Consider the following 20730-nt stretch of genomic DNA (forward strand, 5'->3'; position numbering starts at 1 on the left):
AGCCGTAAATTCAACTAAATACCTAGTAATTACAATTACGAACAACTTAAATTGGAAGGAACGCATAGAAAATGTTGTGGGGAAGGCTAACCAAAGACTGCGTTTTATTGGCAGGACACTTAGAAAATGTAACAGACCTACTAGGGAGACTGCCTACATTATGCTTCTCTGTCCTCTTTTAGAATACTGCTGCACGGTGTGGGACCCTTAGCAGATGGGACTGATGGAGCTCATCGAAAAAGTTCAAAGGAAGGCAGCACGTTTTGTATTATCGCGAAATATGTGAGAGAGTGTCACAGAAATGATACAGGATTTGGGCAGGAAATCATTGAAAGAAAGGCATTTTTTGTGGCGACAGAATCTTCTCACGAAATTCCAATCACCAACTTTCTCCTCCGAATGCGAAAATATTTTTTTGACACTGACCTACACAGGGAGGAATGATCACCACGATAAAATAAGGGAAATCAGAGCTCGTACAGAAAGATATAGGTGTTCATTCTTTCTGCGCACTGTACGAGATTGGAATAATAGAGAATTGTGAAGGTGGTTCGATGAACCCTCTGCCAGGCACTTGAATGTGATTTGCAGAGTATCCGTGTAGATGTAGAATGTTCCTCATTTCACAATGCAATGTTAGGTGATCAAAGCCCAGGCAAATGATGTGTTTCTGTTGTTCCAGTCCGGGGTAGTATCTGGTGACGAAGGGGGCACCACTTTGTGGTTGACTCTTGGGGATGGTGGGAGGACTGGGAGTGTGAGGGGAACTGCGCAGGAGATCTGTCTGTGGGGTAGTGCCTGTCTGTGAAGGCCTTGGTGAGACCCTCAACATACTGGGCAAGGTTCCCAGTTGGGTGGGCTATATAGGAGGGATTTTTTGGTGTGGAAGGGATAACAGCTCCCAAACTGCAGGTGCTGTTGAGGTTGGTGGGTTCAATGTGGATAGAGGTACAAGTGGAGCCATCAGAGTGGAGGTGGTCAACGTCTAGGAAGGTGGCATGCTGGGTTGAAGAGGAACAGGTGAAGCAGGTGGGAGAGAAGCTTTTGAGGTTGTGAAGAAATGAAGATAGATTGTGAAGATATCATCACAACATGCCATTCCCAATCCCAACCTCTTGCCACAAGGAGCATATCCCTGTGGAAGATCCAGATGCAAGACTTGCCCAATCCACCCACCCAGCACTTCCTGTTCCATTCCTGTCACAGGTTTATCCTATCTCATTGGTGGTCAGGCCACCTGTGAAAGCAACTGTGTCATACATGAACTCTGGCGCAATCATTGCACAGCTTTTTATATTGGTATGACCACAAACCAGTCCACCAGAATGAATGGCCTTCACTAACCTGTGACCAAGAGCAAATTAGATCACATTGTGGCACTACGTTCATCTGTAAATAACGTGTTTGATTTCAGTGTCTGCTTCATTACACAAGCCATCTGGATCCTCTCCTCCACCACCAGCTTTTCTGAACTGTGAAGATGGGAGTTATCCTTACAACACATTCTCTGCTCCCATAATTGTCCTGCCCTCAATCTATGGTAACGTACTGTCTCCACACCCTCCATCTGACATTTTCTACTCCATCTGGCCTATCACCTCCTCCCCATTCTTGTCTCCCATCTCTTTGTTTGCCTCCCTCTGTCAATGCATTGGCCCGTCTTTCCTGCTACTCTTTTTTTTTGCTCCTATTTCCTGACCTCCGTGCCCCACAACCTCCTGATGCTGCACCTGTTGGTGTTATAGTCTCTGCACACCCTGCCAGACAGTGCTTCTCTCATGCTTCCCCACCCCCTCCAGATTCCTGCTTCCATCCAATGTGATAGTTGCATTCTGGCCCGAGCTACCAGACTTGACAATCCTGTGTGTGTGTGTGTGTGTGTGTGTGTGTGTGTGTGTGTGTGTGTGTGTGTGAATGAATGATTTTTCTAACAAAGGCTCTGGCCAAAAGCTTATGTATAAGTGTCTTTTAATTGTGCCTGTCCTCAATGTAACGTGTCATGTACATGGTAAGCAGTAACCTATGTTTCCCTACATTATTGACATTCCTACCTGAAGTTTCCATTGTTTGATTTCACCTTTCTATATGTTTTCTTTCATCGCTCCCCTAGAAAAAATTTTAATGTATTGCAGCTGTTTACAATTCGTTGGCTCTATCATTCAGTCAGCAGCAGTAACTGGGCTTGCTCCTATCACTGTTTCTTTGTCTGTGCATACTCTCATCTTTTCCACACCGATTTCATTATTATCATGTGTATTACATTTATTATTTTTTTATCATGTTAGAAGGTCTCAATCTTGCTGTTTGATGTGGCCTCCACTGTTTCACTTTTGTGCCATCACATTTAATATCTTGATCACTCTTTGTTTCTGATAAAGAAATCATTCCTAATATGCTTGAAGATTTAACTAAAATAAATTTTTTCCGAGTGGTTTAGTGTTTTCCACCTCTCTACAAGTACAGAATCATTGTGTGCACTTGTTTATGTTTCTTGTTGTCTTTGTGCATGCACGCAAAATGAACTTGTGTAATAATTCTTTAAAATTGATTTCATAGTGTTAGATTTATAGTCTTAGAAGGAAAATAATTTTTGGTGGCATCGGCAGGGAAGGTGTACTATAAGATTGTTTTTATGTTATTGGAAAGATTTTTTTTAGCTTTCAAAAGAGACTCTGTCTACTATTTGTCCTTATATACGAAGTGGAAAAATCAACAATAACAATACTTTTTGGGTAAAGGTGGCTTTATTTTTCTACTCAGTGTGGTCATCACAGTGTTCATATCTTGCCTCCACAGTTTAATTAATGAGAATAAAATTGTTTCATGTTTCAGGACATAGAAGTTACAGGAGACAAAGATGACTCCCGTTGTTTGCATATTACTGTTCACCGTCCACTTTCGAGTAGCTCTTCCAACCGTGTGCCACTGTTGTCAGCAAAGTTCATATTTGATGATCATATTAGGTGCATGGCAGCTAAACAACGGTGAGTTACATAATCTTAAATAGATGTCAAGAAATGTAAAAGAAAATGTCCTAGAAGATTATATGTATTTTGTCACTAACAATTAAACCTTGAGATGACACACCAATTTTCGTAAAAAGAGTGGGCTCATGGCATACTTTGTACACATGTAAAGAATAGCTGCTTTTATGTTACCAAGGTAAATACTTATGACCAGACTCACAGTTTAATCTTAGTTTAATTAAACAACAATAAAATAAATGTAAGTTATAGGAGGCAAATTGCTGTTCAATTACACAATAATAAACTTTCATTATGCCACTCTGTTGGTGTGTACAAGTGTTACCCCGTAATGACCCATTCGAAGCATTAAACAGCACAGTTGCTTCACATCTCAGCTAAATGCTTATTTAATTACTAATACTACCTCTTTGTGGTATTGTGCTGCTAGCTTTGAATCTGGGGCATTTTCTTGCACAGATCGTACATTTTTCACTGTTTATTTTATATTGCTATTGCTCACTTGGATGTTCTGGCCCAAGATGCTGGATTTGGCTGTCGTGTGTGCATGAGGTGTGTGTGTGTGTGTGTGTGTGTGTGTGTGTGTGTGTGTGTGTGTGTGTGTTTTACTGACGAAGACAGTGGCTGAAAGCTATATGTGAGTGTCTTTTAACTGTGCCTGTGTGCAGCTTAACGTGTCTTCTTTAAGGTAAGTAGCAATCTGTCTTTTCCTACATTATTCTTCTTATTTCTGATGAAGAATTAATGAAGGAGTAGGTGTGGGCTCATAATTGTAAAACAACAGTGGTACGGTACAAGACAATGTTATTTGCAGTTGGTACACTTCATACACAGGTGCACCCTCTCAAGGGTTAAGAATATTGTTAATTCCTGACATAGACAGGATAGAGACAATCAATCTGAAAGTTTTACATAAAGTTAAAAACACTTTTAATAAAATATTTTAATAGTCAAGTTTCCAAGTGAATAACATTAAATTATGTCTAGTATCAGCAAAATTATACAGCCCTTTTCAGATCTGGAATAACAACAGAAAACTGCGCAAATTTAGAGTACCAGAGGGATTACACGAACCATACCAATTTAAAAAAACATGTAGTGTCTGCTCATAAAATGAGGCTAAAACACAATGTCTGCATCACAGTGGCACTCATAATGAGACGGCCAGAAAATTAATAAAACTATACCATTGAGATAAAATATTACATATTCAAGACTTAAGAAATCAACAGATGTCACTATAAAATAAAATGCAAAAACACAGTAAACCAAGCTAAGATATATGAAGTACAATCCCATCTTAACTGTCAGCATTGAATATTTTCCATAAAATATCGTTACACAAGTAATTTGTCAACCATGCCACATTATGTACAGGAATGCTAGTGGGTCTAGTAGTATGTGGCCCATTCAGAGTTGTAAGCAGAGTAATTGGCTATGCATGCTTGAGCAGGCTCACAAGCAGAAGGCAATGTGCTGATAGGTGGTGCACAAGTACATATAGTTATAATAAATAAATACTTAATAAAATACAACAAGTAAGCAGACCATAAAAAATTAATTTGTTGCTATGTCATATAGTGGTCACATATCGGATAAAATGAATCAGTTTTTGGAAGTCAGATGGTAGGTTTGGGCTCAAAATTAAAAACACTTTGAGTACGTGTTTTTGACACAAAATTGGACCAAAGAAGAATGAGTTCAGTAGATCTGGGGTGTATAAGATGAAGTACCATGATCATTTTTATGTTGACCAGACAATTCATTCTTTTGAAACTCACTAATAAGAGCATACATACTCTCAGAACAGGATGGCTTTTTGAGCGCATTCGGCTACTGGGAAGTACACTGTTCTGGATACCAAACGTAACGTGGAGATGCTGCATAGAGCACCCAAAGGTATAAAAGTGGGCTTGGTGAAGGAACTGGAGAGTCACAGTCCCAATGAGATACACCCCTGATCTTATACTTAACACTAAATATGGTTTCAGTGAGGGATAGAGCTTCAATATTTTTATTGTATTTTACAAAAATATTGTTCATCTTGCTGCTGTGCTTTGGAATGTACTGTACATATGATCTGTGCCAGCCGCACATTTGCAGCTGTTGTCACATCTCTTCTGCTTCGTGCAGCTCATGAGCTCAGACACCGGACTGTGATTCGTTTATCTGTGAAGTACTTTGCGGTGTATCCTATGTTGTCTCCTTTTTATTTATTTATTTATTGTATATCCCTTTCCTTTCTCCATGATTTCATGTATTTGTATCACATACCGATGGTCAAAAAATTTTTTACGTATTCATCTTAGGTGAGTATATTTTTGCATACTTCTTCTAGCTTTTGTATTGTGTTATGATATTAGGTAGATATTACTCAAGTCTTTTTTCAGTTTCTGTTTACTTTTTGTATTTTTTTGTGTGTATTGCATTTTCTTATTTACAGTAACTACATGTACTACCTATCAGCATGTTGCCTTCCCATTGTGGGTCTGCATGAACACATGTAGCTGATTAGTATGCTTACAACTATGAACAGGCCACATAGTACTAGACCCATTAGCATTCCTGTACCTAATGTGGTTTGGTTGACAAGTTACTCATGTAATGATATTATGTGTAAAATATTGTGTATTAATATGGGCTGTAAGGATGGGTTTGTACTCTGCATATTTTAGCTTGCTTTATTAAAGTTTTGTGTTTTAGTTTGTACTGACACCTCTGTTTATATCTTAGGTCTTGAGTACCCAATATTTTATTCATAAAATAGAAAGAAACATTCCACATGGGAAAAATATATTAAAAACAAAGATTCCATGACTTACCAAACGGGAAAGCGCTGGTAGATAGGCACAATAAAAAAACACACAAACACACACAAAATTTCAAGCTTTCGCAACCCACGGTTGCTTCGTCAGGAAAGAGGGAAGGAGAGGGAAAGATGAAAGGATGTGGGTTTTAAGGGAGAGGATAAGGAGTCATTCCAATCCCGGGAGCGGAAAGACTTACCTTAGGGGGAAAAAAGGAGTGGATGGATGTGTGTGTGCGCCTGTGTGTGCCTGTGCATGCACGTGCGCATGTGTATACCTGTCCTTTTTTCCCCCTAAGATAAGTATTTCCGCTCCCGGGATTGGAATGACTCCTTACCCTCTGCCTTAAAACCCACATCCTTTCATCTTTCCCTCTCCTTCCCTCTTTCCTGACGAAGCAACCGTGGGTTGCGAAAGCTTGAAATTTTGTGTGTGTGTTTGTGTGTTTTTTTTTTTATTGTGCCTGTCTACTAGCACTTTCCCGTTCAATATTTTATTCATTGTTACATGCCATATTTTCATGAGCGTCCATTGTGATACACACACATCTTAGTCTCATTTTACAAGCAGATACTGCACGTACATAATCAATATGTAATTGAGCCTTTGGTTGTATTATTATGATTTGTGTAATTGCTTCTGGTGCTGTACCTTAGTGCAATTTTCTGTCGTTGGTTGACATCTGAAGATGGTTGTATAATCAGCTGAAACTAGTCATCATTTAATATTATTCATTTGTGATTGTGACTATTAAGATTTTATTACTTTTTTTAACTTTGTTGTTGCTTCATATAATTTATCATTTGTGTTCATCGTCACACTTCCAAATTATGTATGATGTGTTATTATCGAGAACTCAAATTATATGAAGTTGTTTCTATTTACCGATGTTATTAATAAGGCTTATACCTGAAACAAAAGTAGTCTGAAAAATCATTTTTCATGTTAATGATTCCTGCTTTAGTCGTATGGCTGAATACTGTAGAATAAAAGCAGGAAATGGCTGCTGTGTTGAACAATGTGGTCTTTTGTTTTTCATTATTAGTGAGAAGAAGAGCTCTGTTCAAATAAGATGATTTACTGTTATTTTGGAGTTACAGTTATTTGTGATATCAACTTGAAGTTGGATTATAATATTATCCGGATCATTTACACAGTGCTATCGAGTGAGGTGGTGCCTGGAGTGGAGTTTGCACTCTTGATTGGCCAGTTTGATTTATGTTTGTTATGGTTTCCCTAAATTGCTTAAAGTGAATCCCATTATAAAGAGGTGTTTCATGAATGTCATCATAAAGAAGTGTTATTGTGATTCTTGCTACTAGAAAATTAGTGTTTCCACTGTCAGAAGATTATTGTTTTATTTTGGTTGTATTATATAGGTTGTTTTGTGGCACTCTAATGTAGCATTGTAAATTTATTTGATACTTCTAGAGTTAAACTTACATCATGCACTTGCTTACATGTTCTGTTTGATACACACAAATATTTTTGCGAATAATGATTGTTAACAACTTCATTGCAGTTGGTTTGATGACATTTGCATCGAAATGCTGTGTTTCAGCTGACAATAATCCTAAAGCAGTACTTGGTATTGTAAATTTCCAGAACAGTTATTTCATTCTGCAATGGAGTGTGCCTAATTTGAAACTCGCTGGTAGATTAAAATAATGTACCAGGATGAGACTTGAACTTGGAACCTTACATTTTGTGGGAAATACTTGTACTGCCTGACTAGCCAGGCAAAACTCACAACCTTTCCCCATGGCTTAAATTCTGCCACTGTATCCCTCCTACTTTATTTTCACAAGACTTCTGGCACACAGTTTCAATTTTTCATAATATCTTTTCTTCCAGAAGAACTAATTCTGCAAGGTATGTGTGACAAAGTTTGGATAGTAGGAGAGAGATACTATCTAAATTTTAACTGATGGGCTGCAAGTCAAGCCTGTATAGTTCAAGTTACGAGCAAAGCCTATGAAAGGCAAGTTACTGGGATCAAGTCCCAATCTGGCATGTAGTTTTAATATGTCAGAACTTGGTCAAAAAATGTGTATTTTTAAACCAGCTAAACCTGGCACACAATGGTGACTGGTCATTGGTTTTTGTAGGCAAACTCTTAGCAATCAAATTGTCTGGGAATATTGCTTGGCTCACCCCTATAATACAGTTAGGAAGTAGATTTCTGTGCTTCCCAAACTGCTCATAAAATGATGAGAAAAGAAATAGCAGATTGAAACAGTAAATTTGACCATTAAGAACATGAAAATTTTGTATAAATGAAAACTAAATTGATATCTGATTTCAGGATAGTCAAAAAGTTTTGCTTGAGTGGTATCAGTAAATCTAACTGGAATATGATGTGACAAAGATATTAATAATAGAAAATAAATTTGTCAGTGCCAATCATTCCACTTCAAAACATTTAATTTTTGGAAATGAAATTTTTTCAGCATAACACTGGGAAAGAATGAGACACAAAGTCTTAACAAAAAAAAAGATTGCCAAAAAAAATGACATTGAAACTGAAAACAGTGGAAGGTTTCAATTTTTAGGCAGTTGATAGGGAAGTGGTATTGTCAAATGACACTTAACACCACATCAAACAGAATTTCACCATCAAATAATCTTTGGCAATCTAAGTGGCTATGTTCACACTGATCATTAAACAAAAACATTTACACTGACCATCAATAGAATGGTGTATCTTATTTATTTATGTTCGTAGTATATGACAACTTGATGGGTGTTCTGCTCACTAAGCTAATTTTGGTTGTCAGACTTTGCTATTTTGCTCCTTATCATTGTTTATTATAGATTTCCGTTCTTGCTAGGAAGACAACAGTAAGTGTTAGAGGAAAAAAATTGTTTTCTATTGACAATTTTTTTGTAAATTGTGAGCATTGAATATATAAATTCTCTATTAAATAATGAAATTCATGCAATTCTCTTGACACCCATGTTTGCCAAACAACATGCCAAATGTTTGATTACTTGCATTGTCTATGAAGTATGTTCAAATTTCTCCCTTCCACTTGAGTATTCCAAGCTCAGCCTCTGTGATGTCACTGTAATTAAGATGTTGAACTTGCAGACTTCAGTCCTGTGTCACTGACTAAAACATATTGGAGAAGGTTTCAGAACAGATGTTTATAAAATGTAGGGTTGAATGCATCAGCCAAAAGTGAACAAAACATTGAACCACAAGAATCCTGCAGACCAAGATCACTTCTCGTGACCAGCAACAAATGAAGTTTGTGCCCTAACCCTAGATTTATGTTTCAGCCTTCGGATGATAGTTTGTTGTTATGAAAGATTCTGTTAACTTTACTCAGAATAACAGGCTCCTATACTGTCAATACTCTGAAGAAATGTGCTCTTCTCTCAATTAAGTTAAAAAGGTACTTTCCATGACATCATGAAATATTTTGTCAAGTGATAAAACGCACTGATCCCCGATTCCTGCTATGTCTCTGACAACAGTTTGGCTTCCATGTTCAAATATAGAAATTGAATTGGTGTTTATGCAGTACAGTGAAGTGTTGAAGTATAAGTGTGTCAGTTTCTGGGAAGAGAACTTAGAAATTATGACTCTTCTGTTATTCGAAATACTATCAGCAGTTCCAGTGTTGACTGGAATACTCTCTTTCAAATTCTAAAGGTGGCAGGGGTAAAATACAGGGAGCGAAAGGCTATTTACAATTTGTACAGAAACCAGATGGCAGTTATAAGAGTCGAGGGACATGAAAGGGAAGCAGTGGTTGGGAAGGGAGTATGACAGGGTTGTAGCCTGTCCCCGATGTTATTCAATCTGTATATTGAGCAAGCAGTAAAGGAAACAAAAGAAAAATTCGGAGTAGGTATTAAAATCCATGGAGAAGAAATATTCTTCTGAATATGCCATTGACTAATGTACGATAGTACCTACCTACATACTTACTTACTTATTTGCTAGGTTGGCCTCACAGGCCAGTCAGTCTTTGGCCTCGCCAATCAGCCTCCTCCATCATCTTCAGCTGTTGTATTCTTCCCAGCTAGTCCCATCATACTCATATTCTCTCTGATTCTATCAAGTCCATCACGGCCCAGTTCTCCGCATTGCTCTGTTACCTCTTATGTCTTCTTCTAGCACCTGCCTGGTGATCTGGCCTTCTCAATGCATTATGCATCTGTACCATCTTAGTCTCCTCTCTTTAACCACAGCCACAATGCTCGGTGATTTGTAAAACTCCAGCCAAATTCATGGCTTTTCCTTTTTCTCCAATCATCTCCACTCTTCAATACTCCAAAAATCTCTCTCAGAACAGCATGCTCAAATGATAATATTGCACTTGAATTATGTGCTGCTATTTACATATTCTTTTCAAAACATTCTACATGTAACTATGATTTTCTTCTAATATGTTGATAGGGTTTTGTGAAAGGAATTGCTTAAGCTGAAACTTAAGCTTCACTGTGGGAAGAATCATAATATACTGGACAATGCATTGGCTAATTTGAGTACTGCAAATTGCAGATCCTTTTCATTGAGTGCTTCTGTGGCTGCTGTTATAAATTTTTTCTTTATTTCTGGTATTGTACTGATGCCAATCAGAATATATGTTCAGGTTCAGTCTTTCAACAAGCAGTATAGCTTTTAGACTATACATGTTTACTATGATCAGCTCGTCTGTTTTTGGAAACAAGTTGCAGCATGATTCCTTGTACTTAGCTGAACAGATTATTCTTATAGCCCCCCCCCCCCCCAGATTATTCTTATAGCCCCCCACCCCCATTTTTTAAAGATTTAGTAGCTTATTGAGATTATTGAGATTTGTGTTGGTTGTTGCTCTCCAAATTTTTATTCTGTAGTTCAGATATGAGGAAAATAGAGTAAGGGATGCAGTCTTTATGATAACAGTATCTTTGCAAAACTTGCTAATCATATTGACTTGCGCTGTCCCGTTTTATCCAAATCCAGAGTTAAAACAATTTGTTTGGGTGCTGCCACAACTATTCCCCCACTCTGCCACATAGTGTTCCACTTACAACAGGTTCGAATGTGTTTCATGCGGGATTGTTTTATCTATGGACCTGGCCTGATTGTTAGATTCTAACTGTGTCATCCAAATGAAGAAGAACTAATTTACATCATACAAGAAAACTAAATAATTATCTTTAGAATGTAAACTTAATATTATCAAAGACTACAATGTGAAAATTAAAATTAGTTAATTGGCAAAGAAATTTTATCGACTTGAAGCAACTGTTAGAACAATTACAAAAGGTAAAGAAAACTTTCTAGAAACTGTGACGAATGCTTAGTCTTTAAATTCAAGTATCATTCTTAAACATCATGATGAAATCTCTCAGATTGGACTAACAGGGGATATTGAACATATCTAGAGGGGGACAGCACGAATGGTCACAGGTTTTCTTGACCCATGAGAGAGTGCCACAGAGATCCTGTAGAAATTGAACTGGCAGACTCTTGAAGATAGATGAGAAGTATCTCGAGAAAGTCTACTAACAAAGTTTAAGAAACTAGCTTTAATTGATGCTCTAGGAATACACTACACCCTCTACTATCACTCACATAGGGATTGTGAGGACTAGATTAGAATAATTACAGCACAGACAGAGGCAGTCAGACAATCATTCTTTCTGTGCCCCCATACATGAATGGAATGGGAAGAGCCCTAATAATTGGTACAATGGGACATACTCTCTACTGTGCCCTTCATGGTGGCTTGCAAAGTATAGTTATAGATGTAGATGGAAACTATGTTGAAAGTATGGTATGAGAATCACTTAATTGGGAAAAATTGTCGTGTTGGTCAGAACATTGAGTGCTCTCAAGCTAAGCTAATTTTTGAGAGTCTGAATGAAGCAGCCATGGAGACAGACAAAGGTGAAATGTTTAAAGCTAGTAAAAATTGGTCGAATCAATTCAAAAGTCATCATAATTGGCATAGCATCACAGAAAGTGGAGAGGTGGCAAGTGTTGACAAAGAGACTACGTCGCTGTATCCAGAGAAAATTTAGGCAGTGATAGAAGGAGGTGGCTATACAAGCCAAACCATACTCTGCATAGATGAAAGTGATGTGTTCTGGAAGAGGGTGCCTGGAAGAACCTTTATTATGCATGAAGAGAGAATCTTTCAAGGATTCGAAGCTGCCAAAGATCAGTTTTCTGTGGTGGTTGGTGCGAATGCAGCTGGTGATTGCAAATTAAACCTCTCTTACTTTATTTCTTAGAAAATCCAAGAGCATTAAAAATACATCTAAAGCTGGATTTTCTATGATTTGAAAGTTGAATGCTAAAGATTTGGGTGACAGCTACCCTCTTTGAGAACTGGTTTCATAATCATGTCATCCTTGAAGTCAGATTCCAACGCTTTAGACGACAAGAAGCAATATGGAGCTGGTTTTCAAACTTCCCAGCTCTCTCCCATAGGTTGACTTACTTGGTATGCACAGCCAATCTTCTTCTCTGGATAGCCAACCACATTGATCTCCAAAAACTACTTCTCCGAAGAATAATGCTGGTTACAGGAATTTATCAGACTCTCTTTCCACTCTTGGTTTAATAACCACCAGAAAAAATGAACATGTCTTGCTTCTAGCAAGCCCAACACATGAATTACTTAAAAGTTTAATCTCATTTCTTCATTTGTTCTTAACAATCATCACAGTCACTAAACCAGCAAAGAATAGCACAGGCTCTTCTCCACACATACATTGAAACTCTATGGATCGTACAGCAGGAACTTGTCGGCCGCCGCATCCACATTTTGCTCGTGACTGTTTTTAGACCTGCACACACAAACATGCGGTATGCAGTATGTCGGATTTGTCTCTCTCACACTTCTACTTACAATATCGTGGGTTTGAGATGGAGGAACGCCAAGTGGTTCTAGAATTTACACGGAAATTCTCAAAGCACTACAAGATGTTATTGCCAATCGAAACACATCTCATTTAAAGTGACATTATTAATTGACAATGTATTAGGGCATCCTCCTGCTATTCTAATTAATTTTAACATATATATTTATAATAGAGGGAAACATTCCATGTGGGAAAAATATATCTAAAAACAAAGATAATTTGACTTACCAAACGAAAGTGCTGGCACGTCGATAGACACACAAACATACACACAAAATTCTAGCTTTCGCAACCAACGGTTGCTTCGTCAGGAAAGAGGGAAGGAGAGGGAAAGACGAAAGGATGTGGGTTTTACGGGAGAGGGTAAGGAGTCATTCCAATCCCGGGAGCGGAAAGACTTACCTTAGGGGGAAAAAAGGACAGGTATACACTCGCTCACACACACATATCCATCCACACGTATACAGACACAAGCAGACGTATCTGCAGATATGCAGGATTGGAACCCTCTGAGATCTAAGCTGCCTTGTAAACAGCTGTGTTGTGTGCATAGTACTGTGTATGTGTTTGAGGGGAGAGAGAGAGAGAGAGAGAGAGAGAGAGAGAGAGAGAGAGAGAAGAGGAGGTGGATTATGATGGGCAAGGTGAGATGGATATAAAATGGTTGGATGAGAAGATGGACAGACAGAGAGGTGGGAGTGTGAGATGGCCAGAGAGATTGGGAAGGGTTTGGACAGGGGAGGGGGGGGGGGGGGTTGAAGAATAGAAAGAGGGGAGTTGTAGGAGAGGGTTAGTGGGCAGATGGAAATGGAAGAGGGGGGAAGAGAAGATGGTCAGAGAGGGAAGGGTAAACAGAAGATGAACAGGGAGGAGATGGAAGGAGTGAGGATAAGGAGATAGGCAGAGAGATTGGGGAAGAAAGATATGAAAAGAGGAAGGGAGGAGGTAACTTCTTGGCAGATTAAAACTGTGTGCCAGACCGAGACTCAAACTCAGGACCTTTGCGTTTCGTGGGCAAGTGCTCTACCAACTGAGCTATCCAAGAACAACACACAACCAGTCTTCACAGCTTTACTTCCACCAGTACCTTATCCCCTACCTTTCAAACTTCACAGAAGCTTTCCTGCGAAACTTGCAGAACTAGCACTCCTGGAGAGACATGGCTTTACCACAGCCTGAGGGATGTTCCCAGAATGAAATTTTCACTTTGCAGTGGAATGTGCACTGATATGAAACTTCCTGGTAGATTAAAACTGTGTGCCAGACCGAGATTCAAACTCATCTCCGATTGCTCCATCCACCTCTCATACAGTCTGACCATATGGAGATGGCATATCTGCAATGACAAGAACTCCCTTGCCCAGTATGCTGAAGGTCTCACCAAATCCTTCACAGACAAGCACTATTTGCAAGACCTAGTCCTCAAACAGATTTCCCTTGCCATTTCCCCAAACACATATCATCATGCTCTAAAATTAAGTACATACTACCCAAAATCCTTCCCACCTTCCTAAAGTGGTGTTCCATCGCCAATCCAACCTCCACATCATCCTGGTCCATTCCTGTGTCACTCCCAATCCCAACCCATTGCCAAAGACATCATATCTCTATGGAAGACAGAGGTGCAAGACCTGCCCAATCACCCAGCCAGCACTTCCTATTTAAGTCCTGTCACAGGCTTATCCTGCCCCATCAGAGGCTGAGTGGGCCACCTGTGAAAGCAGCCATGCCATGTACCAGCTCTGGTGCAATCATTGCACATCTTTTTGTATTGGTGTGATTGTGGCCCACAACAAACTAGACTACCATGTGGCACAACATGTAGCTGAACATAACACGCTAAATTTCAATTGCCGCTTCCCAACCCGGACCATCTGGATTTTCCCGTCCACTAACAGCATTTCAGAATTGTGCAGATGGGGGTTGTCCTTACAACATGTTCTTCACTTCTGAAATTATCCTGGCCTCAGCCTACTGTAACCTAATGTCCACACACTCTTCACCTAACAGTTTCCACCCCAACTGCCCTGTTACCCTCTTCCAATTAACACCCCCCACCCTCATTGTGCGCCGCTCTCTGCCAATGCACCCACCAGTCTTTTCAACTTCTCTGCTCATCTACTTTCCCTCCCCCCTTCACACTGGACTTGCATTTGGGAGGACAATGGTTCAATCCCGCACCCGGCCATCCTGATTTAGGTTTTCCGTGATTTCCCTAAATCGTTCCAGGCAAATGCCGGGATGGCTCCTTTGAAAGGGCATGGCCAACTTCCTTCCCCATCCTTCGCTAACCTGATAAGATTGATGACTTCGTTGTTTGGTCTCCCCCCCTCCCCCAACTCAACCAACCCCCCCCCCCTTTTTTTCAGCCCAACCCCCCCCCCCTCCCCCACTTCCCCACAGCCTCAAGAAGCTGTGCATGCAGTATTGTCGTGCTGCCATCTAGTCCTTGAACTTTCCTCTGAACAGCACTGACCTTTCTACTCCTACGTGTACTGGGTATTCATGCCCCTACCCCTTCCCCACCTCCCTCTGAATTTCTTCTTTCATTCAACCCGATAGTTGCATTCTGGCCGCTGTGGCTGGAGACAGCACAGATTGCATGGTGTGTGTGTGTGTGTGTGTGTGTGTGTGTGTGTGTGTGTGTGTGTGTGTGGTGTGTGTGGTGTGTGTGTGTGTGTGTGTGTGTGTGTGTGTGTGTGTGTGTGTGTGCGTGCGCACCCCCCCCCCCCTCCCCATGTGTTTTCTCTTTTCTGAAGATAGCTTTGGATGAAAGCTCAATGTGCAATAGTATTTTCATTGTGCCTGCCTGCAGCTCAACATGTCATCTTTACAATGAGTAGCAACTTACCCTTTTTCTAATATTGTTGATATTCCAATCTAGACTTTCTGTTGTTTACTTACATTTTAAAACATTTTACTGGCTGGTAACTGTTATGCAATTTTCTTGACTTGCCAAACAGCCAAAGACACCATGAACCTGTGTGCATTTAATTGTAGCCTTGTAAGCTCCCTGCTAGTAAATAAGAATCAAAGTTTAATTAATTTTTGGCAATCAGACTGTTTAATTAATAGTAGAGCTCACATCTGTTGGTTGAACTCGACTCTTAGTAATCAGCCGGCCGGAGTGGCCGAGCGGTTAAAGGCACTACAGTCTGGAACCGCACGACCGCTACGGTCGCAGGTTCGAATCCTGCCTCGGGCATGGATGTGTGTGATGTCCTTAGGTTAGTTAGGTTTAAGTAGTTCTAAGTTCTAGGGGACTTATGACCACAGCAGTTGAGTCCCATAGTGCTCAGAGCCATTTGAACCATTTTTGATCTTAGTAATCATGGCCATGCCCTAACAAATACAAATCATCATTAGTAGTATTCAAAGTCATAATTAGTAGTATTTATTGTTACTGACTGGAAAAATATTTAATAACAACAGTTCATGTCAAGTTTCACAACTTTTCTGGAACTCGTTGTCAAATGTTAGCCACTATGGTTTCTAGCTCTTACACAAACACTGTTGAAATTATAATTGTGCCATTCATACAATTAAGTGCATTACCAGCAATCATTCTTCCACTTATACGGAAAACTCAACATGAGATACAATCCGTGTAAATCTCTTGCTATGTCCTTTTGTGTCTCCCCTGTTAACTAACAGTTCTACATCCACTTTAATATTTTTAACATGACCACACCCTTGCATCCATACTCCAGCCCCACACTTGATAAACTTCACAGTGCTAACTCAATCACTACATGTCGGCCCCAATAGCTGCACTACAGTTCAACACTGGAAGAAAGACAACACTGCCCTGACTGACGTAAGCAGAATGTTTAGTGTCTCCACCAATTTATTTGTAGTTTGAACAGTTATTTTCAGAAGTAGTGACATGACAAAAATCTGAAATATGACGTATGAAATATGACATGAAATGACAGGACGTGAAATATGAAATAAATTTGAAAATAATTATTTTTTATTTACAATTGTAAAACACTTGCAATGTGCCACCCATTGTCATGGCTAATCTTTGAGTGGATCAGCTCCTACTTTAGTTGTGGTGAAAGATGCCTGATTTAAAACTGGCTTAGTCATTGTTTAACTGAATATATTGACTGATTTAAATTTAGACCAATTTTTAGGATTATTACTACTCCTCTTTGACAAAATGTTTCATGGGATAATAGGGCTGTTTCAAGCAGACTGAAAGTCAGTTTTCACCAATATTTCTTAATTGAAAGCGTAAGCACCCAGAAAGGCTTGAATATGGGTGCCTGTTCCAGTAGTTTGTGCTACTATTAGCAGCATGTTTGGAATTATGGTACATATTGTTCGACCTGACCCATTCTTACAGGAAAATTACCTTTCCACATTTGATGGTGTTCAGACAACTATTTTCAATTGCAGGCTAACAAAAGGACGTATAAAAGCACGCCAGAAGAAAATGCACATGATAGCCAGGCTTCTAGATCTTCCCAGCAATGTGTTGCCATGTCCCTCTCCACCACCTTATAATCTCATGGCACAGCGTGCAGCTGAAGCATCAGCAAGTAAGTAAGTCCATTACTTATGTCAGTAAATGTATGTGAGAGGACTGTGATTTTGGAGGTCTGTTCTCTGTTCAGTGTGTCCCTGTTAGTAGAAAAGAGGAAGACTAAGGACTGAATGTTATTATTCTCATTATTTTTTAATTATTAAAGATTAGAAATCTGTCACATTTGTTTTAGTGATTGCACAGAGCAGGAGGGAAAACTTCTGCAGTTGGTTTGGGTTGAAGAGGGAGGTTTGAAAGTTGTTAATTCATACCCACTGAATACAGTAAAACAGTGGGGAGAGGGTTTCATTGACTGTAGTGAGCAATAAAAGTAGTCTAAACAAGAAAGTTAGCATAAAAGAAATGGAATTATGGTTTTATAGCACTGTTGTGTAAGAAATGCCATGGAAGAAATGTAGAAGTATTTTATCAGTAATAAAAATATAAAAAGTATATAACTCAATAGTGTTTTGTAAACAAGTGCCAGCAGTTACTTTACATTTGTATGTTTGTTTTTGACAGCTACTGATTAGAGGTGGAAATTAGAAATTGTATTTCAAATGGGAAATACAGAACAGTGTATAGAGACCTAGAAGGCAATGATTGGGATCTTTTATAACATTAAACATATTGTCAGAGTACAGATAATGATTGTGGGCATGAAAAATTTATTTACAGATTATAGAGATAACCAGTTTAACCATCCAAAGGCATTCCTTATGCCAGGGCTCTAGTTGCCCCTCACAGCATCCAAATGAGCCAAAGGCAATAGTTCAGCAGATCAGCTCTGTGTCACTGCTATAAGGCAAATTGATGTGTGTGAGTGGCTTGTCGACGTATCATCATTTTCTGGTTTGTTTTTGAATTAAATTTAGGTCATGGCTAAGGAAGTCTCCACTTCTCTCATTCTATGCAGATATATGAAGTGTATGGAATTTCTGTAAAATTAGTAAAACAAGACCAGCAAATTACTGGCTCTAGCTTTGGTAAATGAGGCATTCTTAGATGGCAAAGCATTAACTCCAGAAATCTTAATGAAAACTGTGTTTACCTACGATTAATATGAAGTTTTAAACAAATGATCCACACAGTTACATGATTATTAGGTGGAGGGAGGATACCACCAGTGATAAAAATGGAATGTAAATTGGGGCCAAGAATCATATTACATAAAGAATTTTGAACTGTATGTAGTGTCTCAAGTATTGAAGTAATACATACCAGTAATTCTAAAATCAAGATGTTTTGTATTATACTTTGAGTTGGAGATGGTTGATATCTTTGAAGGATAGTAGAGATAGCTACATATTAAGGCACAAGGTGCAAAAAAGCCAGAGGTTATCAAATTGTTTGCATTTTCAGTATATGGTTAAAAATGTTTGATTGAGTGAGGAGGAATTTAAGAGAGAAGCAGGGGGGAATGAAGATACAAAAACTGTGGCAGGGTACACATTTCTCTCCCTCTGTTTTCCCACCCCAACTTTCAATCTTTACTCAGTTATTGTCCCATTCCATATTGGCTGTACTTCTTGATTATTTTCTCTTCTGCAGTGCATTTATTAAAATCTTTGGGATTTGAATTATTTCTGACATAATACCAGCACACACTTTCTTTTCATGTCCTATACCTTGCACCTCCATTGACAAAAAATTCAAATGTGTCACTGATTTAAACTCCTTGTTCCATTTGTATTTCCTTTCTGTATTGTCTCCTTGCTCATTTTACTGCCACAGCTTTTGAAGACAGTTTTTATTATTGTAAAACCTCAAAATACAGCACTAACTTTTTGGTTTCATTTTGACTTTATCACAGATACTGCATTACGTAAGTATAACAGTTGTAGCTTTCATTTTTGACTTTCCTGTTTAGATTAATTATTTCTAACAGACCTGATTGATTTCCAGAACATTTAAGCAATTAGGTATGACAGGCTTTCAGTGTTCCCTGAATTACTGTAGCTTGTTCTTTAGAGCTTGTAAAACTTAACTATTTAGTTTTTCTATGTGTGTTTCTTTCTGGCTGATTAAAAATGTTACCCTTTATCACAAGCTGATATACTTCTAACAAGCAACTGACTGTCTTGCCTCTTAATGTGCTATAATGGTGGTTTCCTTATGTTATTGTACTCTGCTTTTGCTACTTATAACTTGTCTGCTTTGCTCAGTTGAAGTTGCATATTACGTGTCTTTCTTTTTTTTTAGAAACATTGTGTAGGCTTTTTGCTTGTGTGTGCTCATAGGCATATCCTTGAGCTTCATACAGGTAAAAAAAACTAGTTTGTTGTATAACAGACAGAGGTATCTTCTTAACTCTTTCTCAGTATTTGAAAACCATTACTGTAATGTACATTTGTCATGAAGCAGTGAGAAAAGTTGTCATTTAAAATGTTGAAGAGTTACAGTTACATTTTATAAATAAATATTTGGAGAGATTAAGGAAATACTTTGTCTGCTGGCTAAAATTCTTTTTGAGATTGAGCACTTACTACAAGTTTCTGGTGAGTGCAGGATCAAGCAGTGGTAGAGCCCCACAACGTAAAACGTATCGACGCTTTCAATTCCAAGTCAACAGAGTTCCAGGATTTGCAGCAGCCCGTGGCCAGGATAGCCCTCCTTCTACAAGCAGGTCTAGCTCACCATGTAACAGGCGCTCAGGCTCACAAGGTTGGTAAAGGAGTAGAGTTGACATAGAACTGTAAAATTTTGTGTCCAGTGCAGTATTTGACTTTGCAGTGTTATTTACGAGTGAAAAGAGGAAGCCATCCATGATGATTCCCCATTGCAGGTACCATATTAAGAAACACTTTTTCTCCAAATATTCCTTTCTGAATAATGTTATCAAACACTCAATTTTATTCTGTTAGTTCTTCCTACATTTCACATACAGTATTTAAATATTCCTATGAATGTATTTTTGCTTTTCCTAGATGTGATTATTTATCAGCTGTTACTGAAATCTGTGTATTTCTTAATTATCTGAGGTATATGTATATTATCTGTAGTAATCTGATTTATCTCAATATAGTAGTCCATGGTACCTAAAACTTTTAATATTTCATGTACAGATAAGCGTCCAAGGCTCTCCTAATTGCTCACTCAAAGCAAGCTAGCTAGCTAGCCAGTGCTCTCTCTCTCTCTCTCTCTCTCTCTCTCTCTCTCTCTCTCTCTCGCCCCCCCCCCCTCCCCCCCTGTGTGTGTGTGTGTGTGTGTGTGTGTGTGTGTGTGTGTGTGTGTGTGTGGTCCTTTTTCCCCCACAGATTCAGCACAGATTCAGTTGTCGTGTAATATATAATAAAATTTAGGCATAGAATTGGAGTGATAGATGGTTGTTTCATGTCCCACTTGTTTTATGCTGAATTCAGTGAGAGATCTCTGCAGAGTTTTCAGTACACAGATTTCTGTCAGTTTTGTAAATAAATAAGGAACTGAAGAATCTAAAAATGTTTTCCAATATACATAATGCAGCTGTGTCCAAACATTTACACTACTTAAGTTCTGTTTTTCTTAAAAATGAAATCATGGGACTTGAACAAACCACCTA

General features: G+C 38.8%; 1 protein-coding gene across 6 annotated transcripts in view; it reads left to right on the forward strand.

The window, feature by feature from the left end:
* Positions 1-20730, forward strand: part of LOC126163154 (protein CLEC16A homolog) — a 212618-nt gene that overhangs the window by 150250 nt on the left and 41638 nt on the right. For 2 of the 6 annotated variants that reach the window (XM_049920087.1, XM_049920084.1), the window contains exons 16-18: positions 2833-2984; positions 17063-17205; positions 19698-19853. In XM_049920087.1, coding sequence (XP_049776044.1) covers positions 2833-2984; positions 17063-17205; positions 19698-19853 — 451 coding nt within the window. Of the gene's footprint in view, positions 1-2832; positions 2985-17062; positions 17210-19697; positions 19854-20730 lie in introns of those variants that run through there. The other 4 variants (XR_007535169.1, XR_007535168.1, XM_049920088.1 and 1 more) reach the window with 3 other exon arrangements.

This window comes from Schistocerca cancellata, chromosome 2 (genome assembly GCF_023864275.1).
Source record: "Schistocerca cancellata isolate TAMUIC-IGC-003103 chromosome 2, iqSchCanc2.1, whole genome shotgun sequence".
In the NCBI taxonomy this organism is placed as follows: domain Eukaryota; kingdom Metazoa; phylum Arthropoda; class Insecta; order Orthoptera; family Acrididae; genus Schistocerca; species Schistocerca cancellata.